Source organism: Pseudorca crassidens, chromosome 2, assembly GCF_039906515.1.
Source record: "Pseudorca crassidens isolate mPseCra1 chromosome 2, mPseCra1.hap1, whole genome shotgun sequence".
In the NCBI taxonomy this organism is placed as follows: Eukaryota; Metazoa; Chordata; class Mammalia; order Artiodactyla; family Delphinidae; genus Pseudorca; species Pseudorca crassidens.
The window spans coordinates 131,548,576-131,573,473 of NC_090297.1; the positions used below are offsets into that span (position 1 = coordinate 131,548,576).

Genomic DNA, 24,898 nt, shown 5'->3' on the forward strand with positions numbered 1-24,898 from the left:
TAGAAGTGGTAAGTGAAATCATACAGTATTTGTTTTTCTCTGTTTGACTTAAAAAAAAATTTTATGGAAGTGTAGTTGATTTACAATGTTGTGTTAGTTTCTGGTGTACAGCAGAGTGATTCAGATATATATATATATATATATTTTTTTTTTTCATTATGGTTTATTACAGTATTGGCTTATTTTACTTAGCATAATACCCTCAAGATCCATCCATGTTGTCACAGATAGCAAGATTTCATTCTTTTTTATGCATGAGTAGTATTTTATTGAGTATATTTACCACATCTTTCTATCCATTCATCCATCAATGAACACTTAGGTTGTTTACATATCTTGGCTATTGTATATAATGCTGCAATGAGCACAGAGGTGCACATATCTTTTCAAAGTATTTTCATTTTCTTCAGGTAAATACCAAAGGCAGAATTGCTGGATCATATGGTAGTTCTAGTTTTAGTTTTTGAGGAAACTCCATACTGTTTTCCATAGTGGCTGCACCAATTTACGTTCCCACCAACAGTTGCAAGAGGGTTCCCTTTTCTCCACCTCCTCACCAACACTTGTTATTTCTTGTCTTTTTGATAATAGCCATTCTGACAGGTGGGAGGTGATAATCTCACCGTCATTTTGATTTGCATTTCCCTGATGAATAATGATGTAGAGCCTTTTGTGAAATACCTGTTGACTATCTGTATGCCTTCGTTGGAAATATGTGTATTCAGATCTTCTACCCTTTTTAAAACCAGATGTTTTTGGGTTTTGTTTCGCTATTGAATTGTTTGAGTTCTTTATATATTTTGGATATTAGACCCTTATCGGATATAAGATTTGCAAATATTTTCACCATTTGGTAGGTTGCCTTTTCATTTTGTTGATGGTTTCCCTTGCTGTGCAGAAGTTTTTGCTGTTGTTTGTTTGATATAGTCCAACTTGTTTATTTTTGCTTCTGTTGGCTTTGCTTTTAGAGTCAGATCCAAAAAATCATTTCCAAGACCGATGTTGAGTCACTTATATTCTATTTTTCTTTTAGGAGTTTTGTGGTTTTAGGTCTTACATTCTAGTCTTTAATCCATTTTGAATTAATTTTTGTGTATGATATAAGATAGTGGTCCAGTTTCATTCTTTTGCAAGTGACAATCCAGTTTTCCCAGCAGCATTTTTTGAAGAGGCTGTCCTTTTTTCATTGTATTCTTGGCTCCTTTGTCATAAATGAATTGATCATATACATGTGGGTTTATTTCTGGGCTCTCTATTCTGTTCCACTAATCTGAGTGTCTATTTTTTATGCCAGTTCTATGCTCTTTTGATTGCTGTAGCTTTGTAGAATAGTTTGAAATCAGGGAGCATGAAGCCTCCAGTTTTGTTTTTTCTCAAGATTGCTTTGGCTATTTGGAGTCCTCTGTGGTTCCATACAAATTTTAGGATTGTTTGTTCTATTTATGTGAAAAATGCCACTGGAATTTTGATGGGGATTATATTGAATCTGTAGATTGCTTTGGCTAATACACACATTTTAACAATATTAATTTTTCCAACCCATAAGCATGAAATATCTTTCTATTTATATGTGTCCTCTTCAATTTCTTCCATCAATGAGTCTTTCGCCTCCTTGGCTAAATTTATTCCTAGGTACTTTATTTTTCTTGATGCAATTATAAATGGATTGTTGTCTTGATTTCTCTCTCTGATAGTTTGTTGTTAGTATGTATAAACACAAGAGATTTGTTTATATTGATATTGTATCCTGCAACTTTACTGAATTTGTTTATTAGTTCTAACAATTCTTTAATGGAATCTTTAGGATTTTCTCTATATAAAATCATGTCATTCACAAATAGTGACAGTTTTACTCCTTCCTTTCCAGTTTAGATGCCTCTTATTTCATTTTCCTGCCTAACTGCTCTGGCCAGTACTTCCAATACTATGTTAAATAAAAGTGCAAGAGTGGGCAACCTTGTCTTGTTTCTGAAGTTAGAGGAAAAGTTGTTAGCCTTTCACCCTTGAGTATTATGGGTGAAAGTATGGACTTGTCATACATGGCCTTTATTGTGTTAAAGTATTTTCCCTCTATGCTGACTTCGTTGAATGTTTTTATCATAAATTGAGGTTGAATTTTGTCTAATGTTTTTTCTGCATCTATTGAGATGATCACATGATTTGTATCCTCCATTTTGTTAATGTGGTATATCACGATTGATTTGCAGATGTTGAACCTTTCTTGCATCTCTGGAATAAATCCCACTTGATCATGGTGTATGATTTTTTTTAAAATGTATTGTTAAATTTGGTTTGCCGATACTTTGTTGAGAATTTTTGCATCTATGTAATCAGGGATATTGTCCTGTAATATTCTTATTTGTGGTGTTCTTGTCTGTTTTTGGTATCAGGGTAATGCTGGCCTTATTAAATAAGTTTGGAAGTGTTTCCTCTTCTTCAATTTTGTGGAAGAGTTTGAGAAAATAGGTAATAGATCTTTTTTGAATGTGTGGTAGAATTCACCAGTGAAGCTGTCTGGTCCTGGGCTTTTGTTTGTTGGGAGGCTTTTGATTATGGATTCATATCCTTACTAGTAATTGGTCTGTTCAAAATTTCTATTTCTTCATAACATTTCTTCTATTTGGAAAATCATATATTTCTGGGAGCTTATCCATTTCTTCTAGATTGTCCAATTTGTTGGTGCATAATTGTTCATAATAGTCTCCCATTACCCTTTGTATTTCTGTGGTATGTGTTGCAACTTCTCACTTTGCATTTCTGATTTTGTTTCATTGAACCCTGTCTCTTTTTTCCTGGCTGAGTGTAGATAAAATTTGTCATATTTGTTTATCTTTTCAAAGAACCAGCTCTTATTTTCATTGATACTTTCTATTGTCTTTTTAGTCTCTATTTCATTTACTTCCACTCTGATCTGTGTTATTTCCTTCCTTCTACTAACTTTGGGCTTCTTTTATTCTTTTTTTTGATTCCTTTTGGTGTAAGGTTAGGTTGTTTGTTTGAGAGTTTTCCTGTTTCTTGAGGTTGGCATTTATTGCTGTAAACATCACTCTTGGTACTGTTTTTGCTTCATGTTTCAGGTTTTGGTGTGTTGTATTGCTATTTCCATTTTCATTTGTCTCAAGGTATTTTTTGATTTCTGCCTTGATTTCTTTGCTTACCTATTGATTATTCAGTAGCATGTTGTTCAATCTCCACATATTTGTGATTTTTTAAAAACTTTTTCTTCTTGTAATTGATATCTGGTTTTATATCATTGTGGTCAGAAAAGATGCTTGATATGATTTCAGTCTTCTTAAATTTATTGAGACTTGTTCGGTGGCCTAACATATGACTCATCCTGAATAATGCTTCATATGCATTTAAGAATGTGTATTCTGCTGCTTTTGAATGGAATGTTTTATATATAACTATTAACTCTATCTGGCCTAATGTGTCATTTAAAGCTAATGTTTCCTTATTGATTTTCTGTCTGGGTGATCTATCCGTTGATGTAAGTGGGGTATTAAGTTTTCCGCTATTATTGTATTACGGTATTTCTCCCTTTGGGTCTGTTGTTATTTGCTTTATATATTTATGTGCTTATATGTTGAGTGCATAAATATTTACAAATGTTATATCCTTTTGTTGGATTGACCCCTTTATTATTATGTAACACCCTTCTTTGTCTTTTATTACAGTGTTTGTTTTTCTTTGTTTTTTATTACAGTGTTTGTTTTAAAGTCTCTTTTGTTTGATAAAAATATATCTACCCCAGCTTTCTTTTGGTTTCCATTTGCATGGAATATCTTTTTTCATCCCTTCACTTTTAGGCTGTGTGTGTCCTTACATCTGAAGTGAGTCTTTCGTAGGCAGCATATAGATGGGTCTTCTTTTTTTTTTTTTTTAATCCATTCAGCCATTCTATGAAAGAATGATTCTTAAAGTTTTAAGACGATGTGACCCAAATGTTTGGCTTCAGTACCACCATCATTTTTCGAGTTACATCACTTGATCTGATTTTTCTAACCCATGGGCTTTCATAGTTCAGTTTGGTGTTGAGTGATTTCATAAATCATGTTGATGATCTGGTCCCTCTGTTCCTCCCAAGAATGTGGTTTTGATGAATAAACAACAGTTATAACGTGTTTGCTTCTATCACATGTACATCCAAAGTTATAAAATCTCAATGTTGCACAAGCTCAGAATTTCACCACGTATATTGTGTTGGCTTAGACTGTGTTGGCTTTGTCAGCCTTTACTCTGCTAGACTGAGAAATCTTCTAAATGTGGAGATTGGTAATTTTTCTTTTTTATCAAAGTCCATCTTCTTCTGCTTGGTGGAGTTAAGGAGGCAGGGCTGGGGATCACTCCTGAGGGCATGTGGATGAGCCGTGGAGGTCTTTCTGTGATCCGAGTTTGTGACTGAAGGATTTGAAGAGCAGACCTGGTATGGACAGATTTTATTTTACAGGAACAGTCAGTCACTGAGTACTTTGGTAATTTTAAGGCTCAAAGCCCAGAGTGGAAGAAACATATACCGCACCCCCCACCCCTTTAAAAATACTTTTTTTTTTTTAAAGAGCAGTTTTAGGTATACAATAAAATTGAAAGGAAGATACAGAGATTTCCCATATATCCCTTGCCCATACACATGCATTGCCTCCTCCATTATCAACATCACTCACCAGAATGATCTTTTATTTTTTTATTATTTGAACATTTTATTATTTTTTATCTTTTATCTTTCATTTTTATTATTTTTTTAAATGTTTTATTCTCAAGGATGACTTTTCACTGACACATCATAATCACCCAAAGACCATAGTTTACTTTAGGCTGTACATAATCTTGGTGCTGTACATTTTTATGGGTTTGGACAAAAGTATACTGAGGTATATCTACAGATCATTTTCACTGCACTAAAGGTACTCTGCTCTTCCTATTCATGTCCCTCCCCTCACCCCTGATCTTTTTCTCTTTTTTTTTGCGGTACGCGGGCCTCTCACTGTTGTGGCCTCTCCCGTTGCGGAGCACAGGCTCTGGACGCGCAGGCTTAGCGGCCATGGCTCACAGGCCCAGCCGTTCTGCGGCATGTGGGATCCTCCCGGACCGGGGCAAGAACTCGTGTCCCCTGCATCGGCAGGCGGACTCTCAACCACTGCGCCACCAGGGAAGCCCAACCACTGATCTTTTAACTATCTTTATAGTTTTACCTTTTCCAGAATGCCATATAGTTGGAATCATACAGTATTTAGCTTTTTCAGATTGGCTCGTTTCCCTAAGTTAAATGCATTTATATTTTCTTCATGTCTTTTCATGGCTTGGTAGCTAATTTCTTTTTAGCACTGAATAATATTGTATTGTTGGGATGGACCACAGTTAATATATCCATTCAACTACTATATATCCTATATATCAACTAATATATCCATTCAACTACTATATATCCTATATATCAACTAATATATCCATTCATTGTTGTGGTTGCTTTCAAGATTTGGCAATTATGAATAAAGCTGCTGTAAACATCCATGTGCAGGTTTCTGTATGGACAGAGTTTCAGCTTTCTGGGGTAAATAGAAAGGATCATGATTGCTGGATGAAGAAACCACCAAACCGTCTTCCAAAGTGGCTATATCATTTTGCATTCCTACCAGCCATGTATGAGAATTCCTGTTGCTTCACATTTTCAAAAGTATTTGATGTTGTCAGTATTCTTGATTTTGACCATTCTAATAGGTGTGTAGCGGTATCTCACTGTTGTTTTAATTTGGATTTCTGTGATGACATATGATGTGGAGCATTTTTTCATATGCCTCTTTGCCATCTGTATATCTTCTTTGGTAAGGTATCCACTATGGTCTTGGACTTGTTTTAAAATTGGGTTGCTTATTTTCTTATTGTTAAGTTTTAAGGGTTCTTTGTATATGTTGGATAACAATCCTTTGTCATATGTGTCTTTTTTTTTTTTTTTTTTCTTTTGCGGTATGCTGGCCTCTCACTGTTGTGGCCTTTCCCGTTGCGGAGCACAGGCTCCGGACGTGCAGGCTCAGCGGCCGTGGCTCACGGGCCCAGCCGCTCCGCGGCACGTGGGATCTTCCCGGACCAGGGCACGAACCCGTGTCCCCTGCATTAGCAGGCGGACTCTCAACCACTGCGCCACCAGGGAAGCCCCATGTGTCTTTTGCAAGTGTTTTCTCCCAGTGTGTGGTTTGTCTTCTAGTTCTCTTGATATTGTCTTTAGAAGAAAATTAGTTTTTAATTTTAATGAAGTACAGCTTATGAATTATATCTTTCATGGATCATGTCTTGGTGTTATATCTAAAAAGGCATCATCATACTGAAGGTCATGTACGTTTTCTTTCCTGTGTTATCCTCTACAAGTTTTGTAGTTTTGCATTTTACAGTTAGGTCAGTGATCCATTTTGAGTTAATTTTGGTGAAGAATATAAGATCTGTGTCTATATTATTTTTTTTTGTTTTATATGGGGATATCTGGTTGTTCCAGCACCATTTGTTGAAGAGACTGTCTTTGCTCCATTATGCTTCTTTTGCTCCTGGCCAAAGATAAATTGATTATATTTATGGGCTCTCTATTCTGTTCCATTGATCTATTTGTCTACTCTTTCACCAATACCACAATATCTTGATTACTGTAGCTTTATAGTAAGTCTCAAAGTCACACTTAACCCCTTTTTAATTATAAAAAATCAGATGACCAGCAAAGCAGCCACATCTACTTTAATAGTCAGGGGGCGAAGGAGACACGTGGTGGCTTGTATCTGCTTTCCTTTTGAGTCTTTCTAGTGGTGGCACTGGCTCAGACTAGCTCACCAGAGCCAATTGTACACTTCTCTTCCCAACTCCATGTTCAGGGACATCAGTAAATTAAAATTGGCCATTGTTGGAATATTTACACCACAGAAATTAGCAAATGCCAACAATCAGTGTTTGTTTGGTTTTATCCCTTCAGAGAACCAGTTGTTAAACATTCATCTGCATAACACTGATTTTGTATCTAATTTGTTCTTCCCTTTGATAGTTCATCATCAAATTCCTTCTAGTCATCACAGGTAATGCTTATTAATCACTTTGTATGAGTTAGGCACTGTGCTAAGATCCTTCACATGTGTTCTTTAATTCTCACAACAATGTCATGAGGTAGGTCTGTGATCTCAGCTTCTGGTTGAGGGATGCTGAAGAGAAGACCAGTGGTGGACAGATTTTTATTTTACAGGTACAATTTGCAAGTGAGTAAACTGAGGTTCAGCAAGATGATGTAATTTTTCTGAGGTCACACAGCATGTTAAGTGGTAGACTGGAGACTGTAGCTTCTGGCTGACTCATGCTTGTAACCACCATGCACTATGGTCTTCCCCAGCATAGAAAACTGTTCTGGGCTCAGAATCATGACACGTTGGCTCTAGTGTACTGTACACACCCAGACTGACACCTGCCCTCTCAGAACCTCAGTGTCCTCATCTATATAATAAGGCTGGTGATGATACTCATCTGCCTAGCTCACAGGACGGCTTTACCATTTAAGTGATAGTTACAGCAGATTGCTTTGGAAAGCTTAAGTACTGTATAAATGGGAGATATCATTACATGATAAGAAGTGAAGGAAAAAAATATTAACCAAAAGAATACTACATCACAGTTAAGAAGATTCAGCTAAAGTAGATATTTTATATAAATGCAGGTTCTATGAAATATTACAGTAAATGTTTCTGGGTGAAATGGCAGGACTTTGATCTGGGAATGCCTGAACTTACCTCTTGAAATTCTTTGGCTTTGGGTCTCCCTAACCTTCCCAGACACTCTGATTAGTAATCAAGGTGACCTTAGTTTCATGGGCAGATTTGATTGGAACTAAGTTATTAAGAAGGTAGTCTAGAGCTGGAAAGTTGACATTTAGTAACTTCAGGGAGAATTTTTGGCTTATTATGTCCATGTTTTAATAAAGGTTTGTTTTTTTGTTTTTTTGTGTTTTTTTTTGCTGTTCACATAGCTATTTATACTTCCAACTGTCAGCATATTTCATTGTAGTTGTTTATTTAAGGTTTATTTTCTTGACTATACTGAACTCCTGATGATGTCAAATAACCGTATGATTATTACAGAAATCCCAAGCACCAAGTACTGAGATCGGCGACTAGTATTGCTGCATAAATATCTATCCAACAAGTGCATGGGTGAACTAACTACATGGAACTCTCGTGGTGTTCATGTATATCTTATGCCACAGTTGTCCATCTGTAAGCTTTGAAAAATTTCCTAATTGCAGTTGGAGCTAGTGTGTGAGGCAAGGTCAACCACGTGGTGTTTCATGCTAGAGTTCATCTGTGTGCTCTTAGGATATCAGAGGCATTTGGCAGCAGTAGGAAAGCCTCAAGGTATTCCCTAACTTACACAGTCCAAGCCCCTTACTGTGTTATACAAGGCCTACCTTGACATGTTTCACCTTTGGTGCTCTCCATCCTGCCACTGTGTGGAATGATTTGTAATTCTTTAGCCTGACCAATTCTTACACACTCTTCAAGAGTAGGTTTGGGTCTCATCCCCTCAGGAAATCATCTCTGAACTATGGGTTGTGATTAGGTTTTGTTTTCACTCACCTATGTATTTCTTTTTTTGGGTTTGTTTGTGTTTTTTTGTTGTTTGTTTTTGTTTGTTTGTTTGCGGTACACGGGCCTCTCACCGTTGTGGCCTCTCCCGTCGCGGAGCACAGGCTCTGGACGCGCAGGCTCAGCGGCCATGGCTCACAGGCCCAGCCGCTCTGTGGCATGTGGAATCCTCCCGGATCGGGGCACGAACCCGTGTCCCCTGCATCGGCAGGCGGACTCTCAACCACTGCACCACCAGGGAAGCCCTCACCTATGTATTTCTTGATATTAGTTCTGATATTATATTAAAATTACTTCCTATGTTGCCTATTCTCCCATGAGACTATAACTCCTCAAGTGCAAAGACTACCTTTTCTTCCAAAGCTGAGAAGAGTGTGTACATCTGGCATGAATGAGATGTTCAGCAAATATTTGAGGAACTGAAATGACTAATTCCAAGTGGAATTTCTTTTTCTAGGAAGAGCAAGACAGTGAGATGAAATGTGAACCCTTCAAGGCTTAGTGGGGTGACAGCACTTCAAGTGGCCAAGCATGATCCTCTTCCCACCAGCTAGGGGTGAAGCAGAGAGCTTCCAGGTTACGGGTTCAATGTTGGGGCTAAGTCTGTGTTTGTCTGAGCACAGACTGCAATTCTAGTTTAACTGCAGTCTGGTTTATTCAGTCTCAAGGGAGAAGAGAATCAGATAATTTTCCATTCAATACCCTACAGATTGGAGGAACAGATTTTAACCAGTACAGACTATAAGAATATAGAAGATGCAGGGGGTAGAAACATTTATTTACTCTGTCCTTGTAAATTTTGAAAATCCCCACAAGGACGCACTCATGATCTCATGGAAGAGGTTGAGGTGGCTGGCAGTGATTCTCAGGGAGATGTAAGCATACTGTGCTTCAATGCCACAATTTCCTCTCTTGGAATAATAGATCTTTTAGCGGGAGCAGGGGACATTTATTTCCATTTCAGTAGTCTTAAATGTGAGTTGTATTATAGATAATAAAAAGCCCCAATTAATTATGAATCCTAGACAATCCATTAACCATATTCTCTAACAGCATCATATCTGTGCACTTATTCATAACAGGCTCCTGTTTCTTTTAACTGCCTTTCATTCCACTAGTTTTCTGAATTAATGAGCAAGAACGTATGGTTACGTAGAGACCTCAGACAGACCTAAAATGCTCTATCTGATATGATCTTTAAACAAATAGTTTAAAACAAATGGTTTAAAAGAATTTCAGATGCGATTTCCACTTTCATGTCTGACAACGTATTGATAACAATTTTTCTAATTCCTTTCCACTGGTTGGAAAAATTAAGATTCCCAACTTCTGTCTTCTGCATTTCCATCCACTGAACAGCAGTCAGAAGCTTGAATTGTTTTGTTTGTTTTTTAAAATTTATTTATTTTATTTTTGGCTGCGTTGGGTCTTCATTGCTGCACGCAGGCTTTCTCTAGTTGTGGAGAGCAGGGGCTACTCTTCGTTGCCGTGCGCGGGCTTCTCATTGCGGTGGTTTCTCATATTGTGGAGCATGGGCTCTAGGCATGTGGGCTTCAGTAGATGTGACGTGCGGGCTCCATAGTTGTGGCTCGTGGGCTCTAGAGCGCAGGCTCAGTAGTTGTGGCACATGGGCTTAGTTGCTCCGCGGCATGTGGGATCTTCCCAGACCAGGGCTCGAACCTGGGTCCCCTGCATTGGCAGGCGGATTCTTAACCACTGTGCCATCAGGAAAGCCCTTGATTTGTTTTTAAAATATAGAATAACAGCAGCTCTCAACATGTTTTCGCAAGAATCTGTATTTGTGTAAGTTCCACTTGTGATTCTGATCCACGGCTAGTGTTGATGACATTGGTTTCTTAGTTCGTTTGGTTTGCTATAACAAATATACAACAGACTGGGTGTCTTAAATAGAAGAAATTTATTTTTCACTGTTCTGGAGGCTAGGAAAGATAAAGGCACCAGCAGATCTGGTGTCTGGAGAGAACCTTTTTCTTGGTTGGCAGATGGCTGTCTGTCTTCTTGTATCCTCACATGGTGGGGAGCAGAGAGAGAAGCTAGCTTTCTTCTTAAAAGAACACTAATCCCATCATGAGGGCACCACCTGCATAACCTAATCACCTCCTGAAGGCCCTATCTCCAAATATCTTCACATTAGAGAGCAGGGTTCCTGCAAATGAACTTTGGGAAGACATAAATGTTCAGTCCACAGTAATCGGGTTGGAAAATTGTATTTGTTAAATATGTTTTTTTTTTCTTTCCTTCTCTGGAATGAGTGCAAGGCAGTGCTTCAACAATTATTTACTCTCTTCTATAGATGAAGTATGAGCAGTGGTAATACAGCAAATAGAATGCAGTTATCTAGGTACCTAGTGAGGTTTCACATATGCTGCTGTGACATCTTATTAAATTAGAGAGTAAAGAATCATTACTTTCATAATCATTCAAAAAGTAATACTTCTATATACTTTCTACAACTCCCAACTAAAATTGGCTATTTTAATGCTCTTGGCCAATAAATCCTCTTTAATATAATTACTAAAATTTAGATTAATCAGAACTAGACTAGTATGAAAAGAAAATTCCATCTTCTGTGTAGTGTCTCAAGAAGTTAGAAATAACATTTTAGACACACTAGAATTTTAATAGCTTCCTATGAGCTAAATAAGTAGGAACAATTATTTTGTTGCTACTAGAAGTTCTAAGGACAATAAGTTAATGTGTTCAAAATTGCAGTTAGATGCTGGCAGGTAACAAGCTAATTATCTAGTAATTTATAAGTCAAGCCTAATAATTTATACCACAACTCATATACACCTGTATATGCAACAAATATGAAATAGCCTCCTCCTCAATTCTTCCTCTTAAAAACCAGCTGATTTGGCTTCCCTGGTGGCGCAGTTGTTGAGAATCTGCCTGCTAATGCAGGGGACACGGGTTCGAGCCCTGGTCTGGGAAGATCCCACATGCCGCGGAGCAACTAGGCCCGTGAGCCACAACTACTGAGCCTGTGCGTCTGGAGCCTGTGCTCCGCAACAAGAGAGGCCACGATAGTGAGAGCCCCGCGCACCGCGATGTAGAGTGGCCCCCGCTTGCCACAACTAGAGAAAGACCTCGCACAAAAATGAAGACCCAACACAGCCAAAAATTAATTAATTAATTAATTAATTTAAAAAAACAGCTGATATTTACTAGTTGAGAAGTTAGTAACTCCATGGTTCTGATATTAAATATTGCAGCACATTTCTTCATAGTTTAGTGGATGGACATAATTAAGGCTAAATGTACTTATGAAAATAAGTGAACCACGGAGAAACTATGAAGCAGGAAACTTATTACTGATCTCACTAGGTTTGTCTGCTTTTTTGAAAATCTACCCAGTACAAGAATTTGTAAAGCAGTAATTGTTACATTCCTTTACCATACAGACCTCAATGTAAGAATAAACAAAAAACCCCAAACAATACTAGAACATCACCATTGTGTTATACCTAGTCATCACCAGTACTTGGAAGTCTAATTGTTAGAATTGCTAGATTGGGGATGAGTTGCTTTTGTTAAAAAGAACATTTTATTTTTTAAATCACAAGTTATTGATTTATGTTAGAAACAGAAGAGAAGATAATCTATCATTTATGAAGAACATAGCTACTTTTAAGACACTTGCCTGCAATTAGAATGGGAGGACTCATGGCTTTAAAATCCAAACTGTCCATAGAGTGGTACTCTTTGAGTGGATTATATAGGAGCTCAGGTAAATAAGTAAAACTGTTGGCTGAGGGAGGCTGGGGAAGAATAACTCTTGGTTTTAGCCTCAGGTATCTATCTAAAGGCCAGCCGACTTTTCTAACATTCATTCATTAGTTAAAGCAGTATTTACTAAGCATTTCCTGTGTGAATGTACTGCCTCTATGTAAATTACAATTGAAAGCTGCTGTTGAGACCCTGCCTATATAGTATAAGAGGGACCGGGAGGATGGTGGGTTCATAACTGCAGATGGATTGCTGGGAACATTCAAGGCCTCCAAATGGCCTTCAGTCTTCCTATTTCATCTGTGGTCCTGTTACATCTGATTACTTCTTCCTGCTGCCAACTTGTTAGTGACATACTTATCTACAGGAATTCCTTCCTTTGTTTATGGGACTTAATAGTGCTGGGCCTCCTATGAGCAAGGTGGTAAGTAAGGTAGCACGTGGTGAGGAGCTTCGTTTACCTGGGAAAGTTCCACTTCTGTACTCTGGTGGGCGTTACTGGTTATAAAACAATCATTCTTATAATTTGACTAGGTTTTTTCAGTCTAGGACCATGGGGCAATGTCATTTTGCTTACTCTGGGGAACAGCTGTTCACTATGGATGGGTATCCTTGCCCTTGGGCACTAGAGGGAATAACATGTCTGGGATGTTACAGTCTTCTCCTTATTTTCCCCACAAGAATCATCATTTCAATATTCAATAGAGAAAAATGACCTTTTGAAGGGGTAGGAGATTACTAACTTTTGTAAAAACCATGAAGGCCCTCATGACTTCTGAGGAAGTGGAAAGAGTGGGAAGTCATGGACACAGAGTCACCCTGAGGAACGTTTGTGACAGAGTGGTGAGGATGGTTTTCACTTGCATTAGACATCCCCTTACAACTTCCATTTTAGTTATTTAAAAACACCAGAATGCTTTAAATTGGATGGAATCTCAAGTTAAGTTCCTTTTGGGGAAAGATGTTGCCAGAACAGCCTGATATGGGGTACTGGACAGGCAGCTTAGGTGGAGAATCTGTATCACTTATTTTTTTCCCATTAAAAACCTACATTCTTGCTATTTATATGGGTTTTCTTCTCCCTTTCTCCATCCCCTTTGTATCTGGTATTTCTCCCCTCGACTCTTCCTTCTTTCCCAGGTGTGTTTGATAACTGCTCCCACACTATCAGTGACAAGGGCTGGGCCCTGGGGATCCGCTCAGGGAAGGATGTGGGAAGGCGAGATGCTCGCTTCTTCTTCTCTCTTCGCACTGACCGCGTGAAGAAAGCCACCATTATGATGGGTCACGGTCGCTATCAACCAGGCAAGTGGACGCACGTGGCAGCCACTTACGATGGACGGCGCATGGCCCTGTATGTCGATGGCACTCAGGTGGCTAGTAGTCCAGATCAGTCCGGTCCCCTGAACAGTCCCTTCATGGCATCTTGTCGCTCTTTGTTCCTGGGTGGGGATAGCTCCGAGGACGGGCACCATTTCCGTGGACACCTGGGCACACTGGTCTTCTGGTCGACGGCCCTGCCACAAAGCCACCTCCAGCACAGTCCTCAGCAGCCAAGCGAGGTGGAGGATTTGACCACCCTGCTACTGACAGCCAGTTTTGAGCCCCTGGAAGAACAGTGGGCCCCCTTTAGAGATGGGAAGTACCCACGGCTTGAGGTTCTCCAGGGCTTTGAGCCGGAGCCTGAGATTCTGTCACCTTTGCAGCCCCCGCTCTGTGGGCAAACAGCTTGTGACAACGTGGAACTGATTTCCCAGTACAGCTGGCACTGGCCCCTTCGGGGAGAGAAGGTGATCCGCTACCAGGTAGTAAACATCTGCAACGACGAGGGCCTGAACCCCACCGTAAGTGAGGAGCAGATCAGTCGGCAGCATGAAGTGCTCAATGAAGCCTTTAGCCGCTACAACATCAGCTGGCAGCTGCACATCCACCAGGTCCACAACTCCACCCTGCGCCACCGTGTTGTGCTCGTGAACTGTGAGCCCAGCAAGATTGGCAATGACCACTGTGACCCTGAGTGTGAGCACCCACTCACAGGCTACGATGGGGGCGACTGCCGCCTGCAGGGCCGGTGCTACTCCTGGAATCGCAGGGATGGGATCTGCCACGTGGAGTGCAACAATATGCTGAACGACTTTGATGATGGTGACTGCTGTGACCCGGAGGGGGCTGACGTGCACAAGACCTGCTTCGACCCTGACTCACCTAGGAGGTAAGGGACTGGGGCTTGGGGTATCTGGCTTGTAGGGTACATTCCTAACATCGTTTTATCCTTTTGGCTTCTGGAGACAAAAGAGTGTTCACACAGCCCCCAAATAAAACATTCATCTACTCCACCAGATATTATTGAACTTTCATGAAGTACCAGGTGTTGTGTTGGGTGATTAGGAACACAGAGATGATTAAGACGAGACACAGCCCTCACAACTCACTTTCTGTGGAGCAGACAGCTGTGTACGTGGTGTGAAATGCACACGCACCAGGTGCTTAAGACACAGGACAGCTGAACAACTTCGTCTATCAGAGGAAGCCAGGGCAACTTCACAGACAGCAAACAAGGTATATGTCGATAGAAACCAATCAGCACCAGTTATACACGAGCATTCCTTTTATAGTCTTAGGTTTCCAGCAAAGTAACAGGAATTCATGAAGAGGCCCATGTGCGAAGCAGTTCGAGCAGTTCAGCAGCTTTATGAACATAAGACATTCTACATCTAACCACAGGTCTCCTTTAGATGACTGGAGGCTTCCTCTTTTGCCCCATTAAATTCCATTCTCCACACAGCATCTGGAAAGATCCTATGTAAAAGGTAAATTGGATCCTGTCACTCCCCTTCTTAGTTTTTTTCCCACTGTTCTTAGAATAAAATCCAAACTCCCCTCCTGTCTCCTGCATCACAACCTGACCCCTGCCTTCCTCTCTAGCTTCCTCCCCTGCTCTCCCCACCCACACTGTACAGCCTCACTGTGACTGTTCTGTTCCACTGAACAGATCAAACTTGTTCCTGCCCCAGGGCTTTGCACTATCTGTTTCATCTTCTTGGAATCCTCTTTTCCTTGGTCTTCCCTTGGTGAGTTTTCTGTCGTCATTCCAAAATCTACTTAAATGTCACCTTCTGGAGAGGCCTTTCCTGATCTCCCAAGTTGACTAGTCAATCGCTATTCTGTCAACTAATTTAAATTCTCTCTATAACACATCACTTCTGATGTTTTTCTGTGTATTTGTTTATTTGTCTTTCCCTGGCTTGGAATATCAGCTCTATGTGACCAGAACACTTGTTACATTCCCAGTGCCTAGAACAGCGGCTGAGACAATAGTTGCTTATTTCATGTTTATTTTAATGAATAAATGGATCTGATGTGTCATCTGTTGTGAGACAGAAGCCAATAGGAGGATTTCCATTTGATGGTTGATGCATGAGTTGGGGAATGTTAGAGGGAGGTAAGAAAGGAGAGAGGTGGGTGGTAAACTTAGTAATTTGTGTATGTGGGAAAGGGTTCCCCATTTATAACTGGTACCTTTGTACGAATTATAAAAAGGCCCACACCTGAGGTAGGGTGTAGTGTTGGTGGGAGGTGGGAGGACTAGATCTCAGCTTCCACCCAATACCTGAATGGCTGCCTTTGTGGGTTTTGGCCATGATTTGTGTGGTAATTCATGGTCTTGTGTGTGGTCAGTCCTCTTGGCCCCTGTGCATGGGCGGTTAGCACCAATGAATAGGTTCACCTGTAGCTCAGATGTCTGACATCAAGGATCGAGTGTAAGATTTGCAGTCAGGGGACAAAGTTGAGTTCCAGAGTCCTTGCTACTTAACCAGCTATGTAAGTTGCGCAACTCACTTTTGTAAACCCAGATGTCTTGTCTGTAAAATGAGGGTGATTGCAGTAATACTTTGCATTACCTATATCTTTGGGTTATTTTTGGGAAACAAATGAAATAAGGTACAGGAAAGTGCTTGGTAACTCTAAAGTTTTCAAAGTACAGAAACAGTTCTAAACTAACGTTAGTTATTATCATTATTAGAACTGACAGATGGGAAGCCTTTGTTTACATAATAATACCCAGGGAACTGATCACATTACCAGAAATATTTGCATAAGAAAGATTCTGTTTGGGTTTGGTTTTTAGATTTTGATAACCTTAAGCAGAAGCTAAACCTCACTAACAACATTTGCCAACTCTTAGGAGCTCCAGAGAACTCTCCAGGGAAATCTGGCTTGTTCTCATTTGTCTACTAGCTCATTACAACAACCCACTGCCTTGACTGAGTGAGCTGTCTTTCAAGGTACCCAGGCATCACTCTCCTTAGAGTGGCCCCTTGTGTCTCTAAATACTTACTGCCACTGCCCTCATCCGGGTGTTTATAACTTATTCCCCTTACCACTTCAGAGTTGCCATGGTAACTTATCCTTTTCTATCTGTAGACCCAGACACGTTTCAAACTTTCTTACCCCTACATGCAAAACTCACTTTGTGGAATAAAAGGAACTAGTCATACTTTTTTGACAGTTGAAAACATTTAAATAAAAAATAAACGCTCCTGGTTAAAATATCAAATTGTACCAAAAGGCAATTTTACCAAATTGTACCAAAAGGAAGAATGACAATCCCCTGCCTAACTCTTCCTCATCCTTCTCCGCTCTCTAGCCTCTCTCCCATATTTAATTATTTTACTTGCCTCTTTTGGTAATAACCTCCATGTACATATATCCACATATTATATTTATATCACTTGATTCATCAATTTTATTTTATTTTTTTTAATTATTATTATTTGGAGGGGGCTGTGCCGTTTGGCTTGCAGGATCTTAATTCCCTGACCAGGGATCAAACCTGCATCCTCAGCAGTGAAAGTGTGGAGTCCTGACCACTGAACCACCAGTGGTTAGGACTGATTCATCAATTTTAAACATTATGCATAACTTGCTCTTATTACAAAGATGAGACTTTTACTTTGTCTCCTCCCTCTCCTCTGCATTTTTCTAATATAGTAATTTTACTATTTTTGGTTGAGTCAGATATATATATTTACAACATTATGACTGTAGAATCTTTTTCTTTTGGTTGCAGAACAGAGTTTTATTCTTTTACTGTATTTCCTTTCTGGCATAGCTCCCCCACTCTCCCATACACATACACCCTCCCCCTTGAGTCTCTATTTCCTCCCTCCCTCCCTCCCTTCTTTTATCTTCCTTCCTTCCTTCTTTTTTGATATCTTCAATCATTTTCAAATGCTTTATCATATTAGCTAATCTATAGAATGTGTCTTTTTTTTTTTTTTTAAACACTCCTCTGGAGCTCTCCCTTCAAGTTTATTCCATTTTTTTCTCTCCTCTTCTGACTTGACCAGTTATCTTTAGTTCTGCTTCACAGTTGTCATCCTGGAATTTCTCTTCACTGCTTTTGTGAGGGGGAATTGGAGTCACTATGTCTTGAATTTTATGAACCTCTCTTAATTTACAACCTCATTTTACTGGAAAACATCCTTAAGTAACTTTCTAAGAAAGGATGTTTTAGGTAACTTTTTCAGAAAAGCATTTCTCAAAATGTTTTTATTTTGCCTTTACCCCAAACTGATAGTTTGTCCTGGTATAAAATTTTGGGTTGGAAAACATTTTCTCTTACATTTTTGAAGAGATTCGTTAGTTGCCTCTGTGTTTTAGAGGTGAATTTTTTTCCTATTAAAAATCGTTTTTGAATTTTAGCCTTGTTACTTTAGGGATTTTATGATAATTTCTTTTTAAGTGTTGGCCTTTTATTCTTCTTTTGTTGATATTCAGTGGTCCTTTCAATTTGGACACATGCCCCTTACCTCTGGCAAATTTTCTGAAGTTATTACTTTGATATTTCTTAATTCTCTGATCTCTTTTTCCTCCTGAAATGCCTGAGGATTTATTTCCTGAACTTATTCTCTGTCTTTTTTCTCACTTACATTCTGTCTCTTTGTTATTTTGTTCTATATTTTGGAGATTTCCTTGAGTTTATCTTCCAACTCTTCTATTGAATTTTTTTAAATTTTAGCAGTCATATATTTAAGACTTTACTCTTTGATTTTCTATATTAGTCTATTTTTATTTTAAGGATGCACCCTTTTTTGAGGCTAAAAATAAGATGAATTCTGAATTTTTTCCCTGTGTACTATATCTGATTCATCTATAGTCAACTTTTATTTTTCCTTTTTTTTTTTCTCTTAATTCTTATCTGTCTTTCATGCTGGTGGATTTTCTCAGATGTCTAGTGCTTATTCACAGTAGGAAACACACTTTCATATCTCTACTCTTATGATTTAAAAAAGGATATTTATCTATGAATTTCCTCTTTTAGAGGGAGAAATCTGAAGGCAGACTGTAGTGGAAAGGATAGGTTTTCTTTTTCCCAATTCCCTTATACTTATTTCATGTACAGACCTTTTATTCATACTCCATCTTCTCTGCCTTGTATTTCTTGTGCTGAATTTTTATTATTAAAAACATTGACTGTTTTACATAACTCTTATTGGCAAGAACCATATTTTGAAAAAATTATTTATCAAATTCCTGTGATGTGGCAGACACAGTAAGCTAAACAAAGGGACAGATATAAAGAATACATAGACTAAGTGTGAATACCTTAGTGGAGGGATTTAGTAATTTTATCTAAATACCTGGGTTGAAATCCAGTCTGAGGCACTAAAAGCAGAACATAGAGTATAGACTGCTTTTCTGCGCCATGGCTTAGACTGTTGGAAAGGACTTTGGATTCATAGAGGTGTAGATCTCTGGATTTCTCTGAGGGCCTGTGACTTGGTAGAGTTGGTGGTTGTGTCTGAACTAAATTACCCATATCTAGCAGCCCTATTATTACAATTAAATCACAGTGCTCAAGTTCACAATTCCTTTATTTTGTGACTCTAAAGAGACCCAACTCCAACAAATTTTTCCAGACATTTTTTGAGGAGCAGAGCGTGCCAGGCAGAGAGTCCCTCTACTCAGGAGCTCACTCTTTAGTAGGGGGTGGTTGGGAAGTGGGGGACACACCTACAAATAGATTACTAACGTGCAAGTACAGTGATTGCTTTATGAACAATCCTTCCTGTTTCTCAAATCCTGCTCAATGTTCCCTCTTCCCCCAGCAAGAAACCAGAAATGTAGCCCAAAGGAGTTCCTCTCCCAAAAGCTCTGACAGGAGGAGAGAGCCTGAGGAATACAGCACCAAACATCTGTAACCCAGATGGGCCTATCAAAGGGAGAGTATTTATCAGACTTGGGGCTGGTCAGAAGGAGATATGAATTATAGATACATTACCCAGCCAGTTGAACAGAATTACCAAGATAGAGAAACTTGGCTTGTGGAAAGGGAAGGCTACATACGCCAGAGGTATGTTTCTACATAGTAGCTGCCCTAAGAGAGGGTCTACAATTGCTGGGGGAAAGAAGGGCTTGAAAGTCCGCTTTTGTAAAATCACAAATGTCATTGGCTACTCCCTATGATGCGTCCCAGGAAGCCAAGCCAAGGGAATCTCTATGCCCCAAGGGAAACGCAGCTTCCCTAATCTTTGCAGGCTTCAGCCTCTTTTTGGTCATGACTTGTTTCTGTTGTTTTTCTCTCTAAAATTATGTCTCAGAGATGAAGGGCTCTTTGCTGCTGAATCTACTTTCCATCCCTTACTCTTTCTCTCCTTTTCACATCAGAGTTGAGCTTGGTAGCCAACCAAACCTAGAGCACTGTGTTTACCTCTTTGCTTTGGTTTCTGTGTGTCAGATTTCATCACTCTGTTATCACGTGGAGAAAAATCACCAAATAAAAACAAATGGCTGAGGGGAGTTCCCTGGTGGTCCAGTGGTTAGGACTCTGAGCTCTCACTGCCAAAGGCCCGGGTTCAATCCCACGCGCTGCTCGGTGAGCCCCCTCCCCCCTGCCCCCCCAAACAACAACAAACAAATGGCTGAGAACAGTTTAAGTGAGAGTCATTAACCACCTAGTGTCGCCATGCTGTGAAGCAGACAGTGGGATCAAGGCAATGCCATGCATTTGTTTTCTGATGCCTGTGGTGGGCTGAAGTCTCTGTGCCTTAGTGCCTCACTGTCTCTTCTCTGCCTCCTTTCCTGAGTTTTGATGGTGGGGAGTTTGAGAGCAGAAGAACTGCTGTATATAGCAATGCTAGAGCATGGTCTACTTCCCTCTAAAAGGGACCTCAGGAGGGTGGGCTGGGAGGTGCCCTGCAGAAACATGGCACAGAGTGGTGTCTGCAGTTGTACACTATAGGATATGTATCTATGGGACAGGAGGACAGTTGCATGTGACATTCAAGGGAACAGGTGGAGAAATTGCTGCTGCACAGACCTGGATGCTCTGGATTAGCTCTGCTTTGCTCACCCACCCTCTGTGGCTGTTTGAGCCAAAGGAATGGTTGGGCTGGGCCCCTGCAGTGGCAGATCTGTTAAACATCAGCCCAGCTTCATTATAGGTTTCTTTTGAAGTTGGGATTCAAAGTTCCCTGCAGCCAAAAAAAACATGCATGGGGAAAATAAGTGTAAGGGGTAGAAGAAGGCAGAGAAAAAAGAAATGGAGAAGAAACTTTAAAACTGAACAGCAAGAAAACATCTAAATCCCTCCACTAAAATGCACAGGCTGTGCAAACTCTAAAGAGACAAGTCTCACCTCATTCTCATTTTATCTGGCAAAGGGAATAGGAGAGAAGACATAAGAATACCTTCTGGTAAGCTCAGAAAGTTTACTAACAAATAGAAATGTCTCTTGGTTGTTTTTCTACGGGCCAATTTCTCCATAGTTTCAATAGATACAATTCTATAGAGTAAGTGAAATCCACAATTTTTCTGTTCACCTGGCTGACTCAGTGAACTTTTCTCCCCAGGTAAGTGGGGAGAGGTTGTTTTTCTCCTTTTCATGGCTATTTTCTAGGCAAATAGGCACACTTGTGAGAGAGCCCTGTGGTATGTCTGGGTTAAAAATATTTCGTCTTAGAAAATTTTTAGGAGAGACCCTGGTCTCCAAACACATTCAGTTGTTCAAGATACTTGGGTATTTTCCTAGGAGCTGGGGTTCTGGCTTTGGTACCCTGGCCAGATGCCAGTCTGTCTCGGAGGATCTCACTTAGGGATCTTTTCCTAGAATTTAAGCCTAGGAATCTGAAAGACAGCTGCACACTTACACATGTTTTCCTTTTTTTTTCTCTAGGAACACTGCTTGCATATTACTTTAGTGACTGAATGAAAGTCACAGAGAAGTAGGTTGGGGAGTGTATGGAACATGTAGTTAGTCTGGGCATCACGGGTTATTCTGAAGATTTGTTTCATCAGAGCGTCATCCCCTGGAGGAAGATGTTGACCCATTAATTTTCTGAACCCCAGTGCATCTCTCACTTCTCACCAGGAGCTCTATCTGTGACTGTGGACCGGATTTTCCTAGCCTGATGCTTGGCTGACTCCTACTTATCCTTCAAGTTCAGTTAGAATGTCACTTCCTCTTTCCTGGTAACATTCCTTGGTCCTCAAGTAGGGATTATCTGTCTCATTTGTATCACTTCTTATCTCCCTACTGCCATCACTCTGCTCTGATCCCATTGTCTCTCACCTGTGTTATTACAATAGCCTCCTAACGGTCTCCCCACTTTTGCTCTTGCACCACCCTGCAGTCTGTTTTTAACAGAGCAGCCAGAGTAACCCTATTAGAGTATACTTCAGACCAAGTGATTCCTCTGCCTGGAATTCTCCAGCAGCTTCCCCGCTCATTCAGAGTCAAAGCCAATAGTATTGCTATAACCAACAGGGCCCTACCTAATCTGGCATCAGTTATTTCTGTGGCCTCGTCTCCCACCATGCTCTCCCTTGTTTACTCCATTCCAGCCCACTGGCCTTCTCATTGTCCCTTAGCTTGGCAGACATATTCCTGCTGCATAAATGTTTCAGTGGCTTTTCATCCTGCTGGAATGTGCATCCTCCAGATTCCTACATGGCTAGTGCTCCCTCTTCCTTCCAGTCTTTTTTCAGAGTCACCTTCTAGTGAAGGCTTCTCTGGTGACCTCACCTAAAATCCCAACTCCTCTGACTCTTCATGGTTTCTTCTCCGTTTTACTTCTCTTTTTGGAATTTGTCACCAACATGCTATGTATTTAAAATTTTTGCTTAACGTCCATATTCTCCACTAGGATGTAAGTTCCATTAGAGAGGGGGTTTTTGTATGTTTGAGTTACTATTTTACCCTAGCACTTAGAACAACAAATACTAAGAGTGTTCAATAAATAATTGTTGAATAAAGGAATGTTCTTACCCTAGTATAGTGATTGGCAGACTATGGCCTGTGGACCAAATTTGCCTCACCACTTGTTTTTGTAAATTAAATTTTATTAGAATGCAGTGACATGCATTTACTTACATATTGTCTATGGCTGCTTTCATGTGGTAGAGTTGTATAGTTATAATTGAAACTGTGTGGCCCACAAAACCTAAAATATTTGCTATTTGGCCCTTTACAGAAAAAGTTTGCCCACTCCTTCTTGAGTACAGATTTACCATATAGTATTGTAATTACCTGTTGTTATCTGTCTCTTGTACAAGACTTTAGGCTCTTCGTTCATAGTTCTTGTAACATAGGAAGTGCTCAATTGATATTTAAAAAATGAATGGAAAATAAATGACATGGGGGAAATGACAGTGTTGGGCAAGGGTTTGGGAAGGGTAGAATGTGCTACTCTGTATTGAAGAAAGAAGGATATTCAGAATCTACACTCTAGTAATCCTTCCTACTGGCCCCCTTACTGTTGTAGGATTGCCATATTCAGAACTAAGTAAAGTAACTAAAGATACCCATGAAAGTGTGAATATGTTAGCTGAGGAGGGAAAGGCTGTAAACCGTTTTACTCATTATCTCATTATTTGAGTGGCTGAGCTCCCAGATGGCTCTGAAACTATGAAACACAGAGCAAATTTTGATAATCAGAGAAATAGTCAACTATAGTAGCCGGGAAGTAAGATGAATCCTCATTAGCTGGGGAGACAGTGATTGAGAGAAAGAGCAGACCCCGCAAAGTGGGTACAGGGCCCTTCAATGAGAAGGGCCTCTTTGAGGTGATGTCACAGATTAGCCAATATTCTTACCAAACATTTTAGTTAGGCTTTTGTGGTTGTAGAGAACAGAAACTCACTCAAGTTAACTAAAAAAAAAAAAAAAAATTATTGTACAATTACATATGGGCTGGAAGTGGAGCTAGAAGGCTGCTAGGGACTAAGGCAGGTTTCACACTTCATTTCTCTCAAAGGCTGCAGGGTTCTCTACATCTTAGTGCACCTGCACCGTTCATATCTTGCTCCCAATTTGTATTACTCATAGTTCCCATTCTCTAATAGCCTTAGTTTAAAACTAGACTCAGCTTTCTGTGGCTCCTGCTTTATCTCACTGAATCTTCTCTTAAGATTCACATCCAATTGCTAATTGCCTCAGTCTTGCAGAATCTTGGTTCATATTCTGGAGACAATTAATGTGTATTGGCCCAATCCATCTTTACACGTCAGGCTAGAAATCATAGGTTTCTGGCCAGCCTTGAATTTAATCAACTGTGGCCAAAAGAACAGGATGGCAGGGAGGGCTCCTCAGGGTTCCAAGGCAACATCTCTCGGCTGGTGCCAACACTCTGGGTAGAGCAAACTGGCTTTTCATCTTTACTTCTTGGAGACTCCTGACATACATAATTTCTTAGACCTTAGACCTTGGTACTCCTAGTAATGTAATTCTCACAGAATTTTAGTGCCAATTTTATTCCTAGGATTTTATGATTTAGAATTCAAATCTCAATCAAATATGTCATGATAATCCAGGTAAATTACATAGTTCATAGCAAGATTATATATATATATATACCATATAACATATATATATACATGGTACTGTGATGTCTCTGTATGTGTCTGTCTACCATGTACCTATCTGTTTTTACCAATAAAACACAATAAAATAGTTTATTTAATGCTCACTATCGTTCTAAGAAGCAGATAGTTTGCTTATCTCCATTTTATGTACGAGAAAACTGAGACTGAGATAGTTAATTAGCATCATGCAGTGTCAGGACAGTGATGAAACTCTGACTACAGATCCTGTGTTGCCAACTACCATTCTATATTGTGTGTCAGGTATAATAAGTCTTACATGCCTAGCAAAGTACTTAGCTCATAGTGGGTGCATGATAAATATTTGTTTATTTTAATTATATAATGATTGTTTCAGAGGATATATATCTCAAGGGATGAGGGAAAGGCAATTGAAATCACTATGAGCTTAGTACTTAGGAAAGACGTTATATAAAATGTGGATTCCTTAAAATATGAATAGTAAAAAGCAGGAAAGAGTTTATTAGGCAAGGACAAAGATATGACCCAAATACAAATGTCATGTGCAAACATATTCAGGCCTCCATAAGAACAACAATATGAAAGGAAGGGAAATTTCCTAGAGAAAAGTAAGAAAGAGAGAAAATTGGAAAAGTTATATTGAAAAGGCCTTAGCTGTTGGGCTAAGGGATTTGAACAGTAAACAGTTGGGAGCCGTG

General features: G+C 39.6%; 1 protein-coding gene across 3 annotated transcripts in view; it reads left to right on the top strand.

Moving 5' to 3' along the window:
• The window catches only part of PAPPA2 (pappalysin 2), a 488,087-nt gene that overhangs the window by 228,800 nt on the left and 234,389 nt on the right, over positions 1–24,898 (top strand). For all 3 annotated transcript variants that reach the window (XM_067728728.1, XM_067728730.1, XM_067728729.1), the window contains one exon: positions 13,497–14,568. In XM_067728728.1, coding sequence (XP_067584829.1) covers positions 13,497–14,568 — 1,072 coding nt within the window. The remainder of the gene's footprint in view (positions 1–13,496; positions 14,569–24,898) is intronic.